The sequence below is a fragment of the Danio aesculapii genome, chromosome 5 (genome assembly GCF_903798145.1).
Source record: "Danio aesculapii chromosome 5, fDanAes4.1, whole genome shotgun sequence".
NCBI lineage: Eukaryota > Metazoa > Chordata > Actinopteri > Cypriniformes > Danionidae > Danio > Danio aesculapii.
Window position 1 is genome coordinate 52,795,352 of NC_079439.1, and position 8,718 is coordinate 52,804,069.

At 39.1% G+C, this 8,718-nt stretch overlaps 1 protein-coding gene across 2 annotated transcripts; it reads left to right on the plus strand.

Moving 5' to 3' along the window:
• Positions 1 to 479: 479 nt before the first annotated feature.
• On the plus strand, positions 480 to 5,185 carry LOC130229585 (uncharacterized). Of its 2 annotated transcripts, none has more exons than XM_056458465.1 (2): positions 480 to 1,607; positions 4,792 to 5,185. In XM_056458465.1, the coding sequence occupies exon 1, from the start codon at positions 708 to 710 to the stop codon at positions 1,602 to 1,604; it is 897 nt and encodes a 298-aa protein (XP_056314440.1). In that variant the 5' UTR covers positions 480 to 707; the 3' UTR covers positions 1,605 to 1,607; positions 4,792 to 5,185. The 2 variants fall into 2 exon arrangements, with proteins under 2 accessions (XP_056314440.1, XP_056314442.1); XM_056458467.1 differs by having other exon boundaries at positions 4,800 to 5,185.
• The last annotated feature ends 3,533 nt before the right edge of the window (positions 5,186 to 8,718 follow it).

The following is an 8,718-nucleotide window of genomic DNA, read 5'->3' on the forward strand; positions in this document are numbered from 1 at the left end:
GCGTAAATCCAACAGAGGCTGCTGTTAACTGACTGACTTACCAACCAACCGACACCCCCCCCCCCCCTCCCTGTCCCTAAACCCAAACAATAGTGTTTTAAAAAGCACCAATTCACCCACCCACCCCCTTCCCTAAAGCCAACCGCAGTGTTTTGAAAAGCAATCCAGAAAAAGAAAAGCCCTCGCCTGATGTTTACCATATGTTCAGATTTTACCACATTCTCACCCTGTTATTTACTTGTTCATTTTTTTTTGTCTTCTGTTTTTGTCTTACCCGGTTTTTAGAACCGTTCTTCACCAAACTCGAAAGCCGTCATTGTGGTCAACTCCGCTCTGCATCTCAAGTCCACCGAAGTACGTGTCGAGCTACCGGACAAACTCGCATGCTCGAGTGACGTCACTGTCACTGGACGATAGCTTCGCTGCGTTTGTTTGGAGTTCGCTGCGTTTGTTTGGAGTTTAGATTCGCAATTTACATTTTTATCATAAAATACCTCCTCATTCACTAAATATTTATCTCTCCTACTTGGGGTGAACAATCCCCTAACACACTCATACAAACAAATCTACTTTTAAACGTTCTGTCTCTCGAGCATCCGCTTGGTGTTTGTAGCTTTAGCCTGCTAGCACCGCTGGTCAGCTAAAGCTACCAACCTCTTTCACTCATTTATTTTCTCACTTTCTGGCTTTGCTCTTCACCTTGTACAATGTCGCTTGCGTGTCTGTCCTTGAGTGCAGGAGAGGCATCGATGGAGGCGCTGGAGCTGGAGCTGGAAGCGGTGGAGTCCCAGATTCGCTCGCTGGAGACGAAGCGAGAGGGCATCAGGGCTCTGCTCTTAACCCGTACTCGCTCGTCTGAGGTAAGTGTCCGATACAACGACAATCTCCCAGTTTCTTCAACCCCGCGTGTTTCTCTGTCCAGGCCCAGCGCACCGAGGACGCGGTGCACCCAGGCGTCGTTCACGCCGACTCCCGGCTACCACGGCCCCTGGGTGCAACCGCGTAAGGAGCTTGCCAGGTCCCGGGGCAGAACGTCTCCTCCTCCGGTGTTCGAGATCCCCACGGAGAACCGCTTCGCCCCTCTCCGCGAGACGGGTCGCGATGTTGCCATCATTGGCGACTCAATCGTCCGCCACGTCCGCTCCACTTCCTCCAAAGGTAACAAAGTACGCACTTTCTGCTTCCCTGGTGCCCGAGTTAAGAATATTTCTGCACAGATACCTACTATCCTGAGCGCTGCCGAGAGCCTCGGTGCCGCCGTCCTCCACGTGGGGACGAACGACACCAGGCTCCGGCAGACGGAGATCCTGAAGAAGGACTTCAGGAGCCTGATCGAGACGGTTCGACGCACTTCGCCCGCCACGCAGATCATCGTTTCTGGACCGCTTCCTACCTACCGCCGAGGAAATGAAAGGTTCAGTAGACTTTTTGCTCTGAATGAATGGCTATTAACATGGTGTGAAGAACAGAAATTGCTCTTTGCCAATAACTGGAATCTTTTCTGGGAGCGTCCTAGGCTTTTCCGCGCTGATGGGCTGCACCCCAGTCGAGCTGGAGCTGAACTCCTGTCGGACAACATCACCAGAATACTTCGCTCTATCTGACTAGTAAGTAAAAATTCACAAAATTCACAATTTAGCCACACAGACTCCTATTCGTCCCACATAAATAACAGTAATGCATACCTAACTAACCACATAGAGACTGTGTCTGTTCCTCGTATTATTAGATCAAGAAACAAACGTACTGTGTGCTCCAGAAATAATCTATTAAGAATTAAACCAGAAAAAAACACTAAAAAGTGAAAATACAAATTTCATGAAGCTTGGTCTCCTAAACATCAGGTCACTAGCACCTAAAGCACTTATCATAAATGAAATAATAACAGATAACAATCTTAATGCACTCTGTCTCACTGAAACCTGGCTGAAACAAAATGACTATATTAGTTTAAATGAGGCAACTCCTCCAGGATTCTTATATAAACATGAGGCTCGTCAAACTGGTCGTGGTGGTGGAGTCGCGTCAATCTTTAGTGATATTCTTAATGTTAATCAGAGAAACGGACTTATGTTTAGCTCCTTTGAAGTACTAGCGCTTAATGTTGTCCTTCCAAACACTATGCAAAAACCTATGTTATCTCTCGCTCTAATCACCATATATAGACCTCCAGGACCCTATGTCAATTTTCTAAAAGTGTTTTCTGATTTTATCTCTGACTTACTAGTTAAAACTGATAAAATACTAATTGTAGGAGACTTTAACATCCACATAGATGGCGCTAACGACACATTAGGGCTCGCGTTTACGGACTTGCTGGTCTCACTAGGAATAAAGCAAAATGTTATTGGTCCAACTCATCGCCTAAAGCATACACTAGATCTAATTCTGTCTTATGGAATTGAGGTTACTGATGTAGACATTATACCACAAAGTGATGATATTACAGACCACTACCTCTTACTATATAAGCTGTGTTTACCTGAAATTAGCAGATCCGCTCCGATATATCGTCCTAGTAGAACTATTGTTCCATCCACTAAAGATGAATTTATAAATAACTTACCTGATCTTTCTCTACTTCGAAATGCACCCGCAAACGCAAATGACCTTGATGTAGTAACCAGCAGTATGGATGCCATCTTTACTAGCACTTTAAATACTGTGGCACCCATCAAACTAAAAAAGGCTAGAGAGAATAAAACTACACCGTGGTATAATAGTCATACCCGCGCTCTCAAAACAGCAACCCGTGCCCTGGAACGTAAATGGAAAAAAACTAATTTAGAAGTCTTTAGAATTGCATACAAAGACAGTATGTCCAGCTATAGGAGGGCTTTAAAATCTGCCAGGGCTGAGCACCTCCGCAAACTGATAGAAAATAATCAAAACAATCCTAGATTCTTATTTAACACCATCGCTAAATTAACAAATAATCGGTCATCTTTGGAACAAAACGTTCCACCGCAAATTAGTAGTGATGACTTCATGAATTTTTTCAGTGATAAAATAGAAGGCTTTAGACAGAAAATAGGAGATATTAAACTTTCTGCACCGCCTTATACTTCAGATCCAGTAAACACGCCTCTGAATCTAAATAACCTACAGTGCTTTAAAATCATAGAACAGGAAGAGCTAGACAAAATTATAAATAGCTCTAAATCAGCTACGTGTATATTGGACCCAATTCCAACAAAGTTACTGAAAGAATTGCTACCTGTTATAGGAGAACCTCTTCTTAACATTATCAACTCTTCTTTATCTTTAGGCCATGTTCCAAATCCTTACAAGTTAGCTGTTATTAAACCTATTATTAAGAAACCACAACTGGACCCCAGCAACTTAGCTAATTATAGGCCTATTTCAAACCTTCCATTTATATCTAAAATACTAGAAAAAGTTGTTTCTGCTCAATTATGCTCCTTTCTGCAGACCAACAATGTTTTTGAAGTGTTTCAGTCAGGTTTCAGAGCTCATCACAGTACAGAAACTGCATTAGTGAAAATAACCAACGATTTACTCTTAGCTGCTGACCAAGGGTGCATCTCGCTATTAGTTCTACTCGATCTTAGTGCGGCATTTGACACCATTGACCATGGTATCCTTATTAATCGCTTAAAGTCTACAGGTGTCCAGGGACAGGCCCTACAATGGTTTAAGTCATACTTATCTGACCGTTACCAGTTTGTAAATATAAATGGACAGCCTTCACAATCAGCCCAGTAAAATACGGGGTGCCTCAAGGATCAGTTTTAGGCCCTTTACTGTTTACAATATACATGCTACCCCTGGGAGACATTATTAGAAGACATGGGATCAGCTTTCACTGCTATGCAGATGATACTCAATTATATATTTCAACTAAACCTGACGAGACGTCTAATCTGTCCAAGCTAACTGAGTGTATTAAAGATGTTAAAGACTGGATGACCAACAATTATCTTCTCTTAAACTCAGACAAAACAGAATTATTACTTATTGGGCCTAAATCCTGTACACAGCAGATCTCACAACTCGATCTACAATTAGAGGGATACAAAGTTAGCGTTAGTTCTACTATAAAAGATCTGGGTGTCATATTAGACAGCAATTTAACTTTTAAAAATCATATTTCCCATGTCACAAAAACTGCTTTCTTTCATCTGAGAAATATCGCTAAGTTACGAAGTATGCTATCCATCTCAGATGCAGAAAAGCTAGTCCATGCTTTTATGACTTCTAGGCTGGACTACTGTAATGCTCTGTTTGCTGGCTGCCCAGCATCCTCTATTAACAAACTTCAATTAGTACAAAATGCAGCTGCCAGAGTTCTAACCAGGTCTAGAAAATTTGATCACATCACCCCAATTTTATCCTCCTTACACTGGCTGCCTGTTAAGTTTCGTATTGAATTTAAAATATTGCTTCTTACATATAAAGCTCTAAATAATCTAGCTCCTGCTTATCTAACCAATCTTCTGTCTCGCTACAATCCAACTCGCTCTTTAAGATCTCAAAACTCAGGACTTCTGGTAGTACCTAGAATAGCAAAGTCGAGTAAAGGAGGTCGAGCCTTCTCATTTATAGCTCCTAAACTCTGGAATAGCCTTCCTGATAACGTCCGAGGCTCAGACACACTCTCCCAATTCAAAACTAGATTAAAGACCTATCTGTTCAGTAAAGCATACACTTAGTGCACCACTTAGGGGGCTTCCACACAGGTTATGCATCTTGCTGATATACACTGTGAACATCAGCTACGCTAATTATTTTCTTTATTCTCCATTTCCACCTGGGGATACTCTTCCCAAGGCCCTCAGACTATGCAGAGTCACTGATTCGATCCAAGACCAACGACGAGATGATCCCAAGGTTTCCATATCCTGGACCTGGCCGAATCCTGAACAACTACTGCGATGGTCATGGAAGAGTGGAGAACATGAGACTGTTTCCTATGACGCTCCAGAGACAGATGAGTCTTCGCTGAGGCCAGCTTCCAGCCTCCGCCACTGAGACTGCAGCTCTGCACAAGACGTTTGGCCAGCGGAGAAATTAAAATGGTCGTGCCCAACTGAGCCTGGTTTCTCTCAAGGTTTTTTTTTCTTCACTTCCGCCTTTAGTGAAGTTTTTTTTCCCTCTCCGCTGTCGCCACTGGCTTGCATGGTTCAGGATCTGTAGAGCTGCGCATCGTTGGATTTGCTCTTCAATATTTGGATTCTCAGTAGTGATTATTAAACCACACTGAACTGAGCTAAACTGAACTGAACTTAAACACTACAAACTTAACTACACTGTTCCTATTTACTGTGACCTTTTATGTGAAGCTGCTTTGACACAATCTACATTGTATAAGCGCTATACAAATAAAGGTGAATTGAATTGAAAAATTGAACAAACTGGTAACAGAGGAAAAGCCGTCCATATGGAGGTAAGCGGTCAGCTGGTAATTGTAAAAAGAAATGGTGTTATCCCACCCCGTAGCATTCATTTTAAAGATGAAATGCAGCCATACATACTTCTGGCTACATAATTTGCGATCTCCAGAAACGTATATAGGGCTGCTGTAACGGGGAGACTGACACGGAAGGATCCATTATGCAGTATTTATTAGTCACAGTCAAACACAAACATCCAATACGCACTAAAGTGCGAACACACATCAACAGAAATCAATAATGGTCTTGGGGCTGGCGGCTGACAGACACAGAGTGATTTACCAGGCATAGATCAGTGGCAGGCGGTGTGGTTCAGAATCCGTTAGACAGGCTTGGGTCAAGGGCAGGCAGCGTGGTTCAGAGTCCGTGTATAAAGCAAGGGTCGTGGGCAGGCAGAAGGCAACTCAGAGTCAGAAACAGTCCGGGGTTATTCTCAGAAGATCAGACAGGAAAGAACGCTCAGTAATGCTGGCCGGGGCTAAACAAGACTTCGCAATGAACTGGTGTTTGAGTGTGGCTTATATAGGAAGCGTGGGTCGTTAACTAGTTTCAGTTCAGGTGTGTGCACAATCAGTTTAGATGGATGATGTAATGCTTAAAAGTCTGGGGATGGTGACCTCTGCTGGCCAGCGAGGGGAATGACTGGGACCGAGTCAGTAACAGCTGCGTTTTTAGAATGTGCCTATCAAAAATACCTAATCTAACTAGACTGGGTATATATTGGGAACATAAAAGCAGAAATGTGAAGCTTTTTTTAAAATGATATTAAATCAGTTGCATTTAAGTGTTATATTAACATGTAATAGTCTACATGTAACCATAATAACTTGGTATTTTATTGATATAAAAAAGTTAAATAACAACATTATAGAAAATAATATTAATACAGAAAATAAAATAAAATCTTAAAACAAAAAGTTAAAATTAAAAATATTTCACAAGATTTACTGCACATTTATGTTGTTCTTACAGTATGTTGTATTAGAAATAAATAGGTTTCCTAAATTGTTTTTGAGCAAGTGAGTTAAAACATGCTCCTATAAATTTTAGACACATATAATCAAATGCAATGTGATATGAAATAAGCACAAAATAATAATGACAAGCACTATAACATCATGTTAAAATCTTTCAGAACTTTTCCATCTCAATAACTTATAAAAAAAACGTCAAAGTAACAAAATGATTTAGCTATAATGTGGCTTAGAAAAATAGCAAATCTTGAAATTTAAATGGTCACAGAATGCTAAAAAAGTACAAAAAGATGTATTAGAAAATTGTATTACTATTATTATTATTATTAATATTATTATTATTATTATTATTATTATTATTATTATTATTATTTTTATTATTATTATTATTTTATTATTATTATTAATAATAATAATAATATTATTATTATTAGGTTTGCTCTTGACATTGATGAGGAACTATGAACCCCCATCCCAACCCCCAATGCAAAACCACTTTACATTAATACTAGTGATGCTATTCGATCTTTATAAAATCCACTTTCATTTCAATTTCTTCAATTAAATGAAGGAATAGTGTAATGTTAAAGGAATGTTCAATAACAAAAAGAGAATTAAATTAAGACCAGGTTATTTTAGCCATAGTGCAAATGAAACATGTCTCATCCATCGGTATTAATAAAAAGTAGTCGACATGCTACTAAGAGATTAGGAGAACTGACAGGGATCATTTTTATACTTTTATATTCAGCTGTTTATTCTGCAGTTATGTCATATCAGCCTGATTTTTATTTTTATTTTTTTAAGTGAATTAAATTATTGGTGGGGACACATCTCCTCCGTTCATGCTAATTCTATGCCCCTGACATAATATGTAGCTAAACTATTTTAAAATATTTCAGTAGACTTGATTGTCAAGCCTATCTTTCTGTATTACAACACTAATACCTCCAACCTGAATCTTCAAGAAAGCAAAGTGTATGTGAGAGAAGAGAGAGAGAGAGAGAGAGAGAGAGAGAGAGAGAGAGAGAGAGAGAGAGAGAGAGACTGCAAAATAGATGTGTAGAGAGTGTGGTACAATGGCCCTGGCTTGGCTGATCCATAACAGTCATTGGCTGTTACATACATTTCAAGATCCATTCAGGCTGTGGAGATAATCGAGCCGGCCGACAGTTTCCCCCCCGCAGCCCAATGGATTTATGATAGCACTGTCAAGAAAATGAGCCAGAATGACACAGTAGCTGACTTTAGCTGCAAATAATGTGATAGGCCGTACAGTGGCTGTGCAGCAGCTGCTGTCATCGCAGGTAATAGGCTATAAAGAAGCCTGATAGCAATACCTGTCATTGCTTAATGGCTGACTTCACTGAAGAGCTTTTGTGGCCTTTAACATGGAGATAATAGAAGATACAACACATTTTATAGCTTTCCGCCTTGCATTCATAATTTATCGGCGGCGGGATATATACCGCAAAACAAGGGCAACAGTTCAGAAATGGGACGAGGCTCAAGTTTGACGGGAGGTTGAAACAGAACTGCTGGGCAAAGTATGAGGCAGTTCTTCTCTGTAACTTTTTTTAGGAAGTCATTTGAGAGATGAGGAAGTTGAGTCTTGTAAATTGAGGAAGTCGAGCCGTATACCTTTATGTAGAACCTTGCATGTGGAAAATATATATAGCAAAAAGTTTGTGTTTAGATAAGTGTCATTGTCATGGTTGAGGACATTTGTGACTGTAGATGTCTGATCTTTAAAATCTTAATAAAAAAAAAAAACAGCAAAAAAAAAAAAAGGTCCAAAATCTATCTACATTAATCTATATCTGAAAAAAATTAAGAAATAAATAAATAGGTGAATAAATAACAACAACAATAATAATAATCATCAACATTATCATGATGATGATGATGATGATGATGATGATTATTATTATTATTATTATTATTATTATTATTATTATTTATGAATGTATTAATTAGTTTATTCAATATTTATTTTAATTAGCTAACTTTAATTAGCTTATTTTGTTGTTATTATTTGGATTACTTTTATTTATTTATTTACCTTTTTTTTACAATCGTTTTGCATCAAATTTCAGAGCGCTGGTGTCCATTTTCAAAACTCTAGACACAAAATTCCATTACTAAAACTGCACATTTCAGCAAAACTCTTAACTCTTTTTTTTTTTAATGATTGGATCCAATACTCACAGGTCAAAAATACTTTGTTCACTGAACTAAAATCACCTTTTCAATATAATATAATTAAACATCAAATTCATCCCATAACAAAATGCAAACTCAATCATTACATTTGAAATAACTTGAGTATT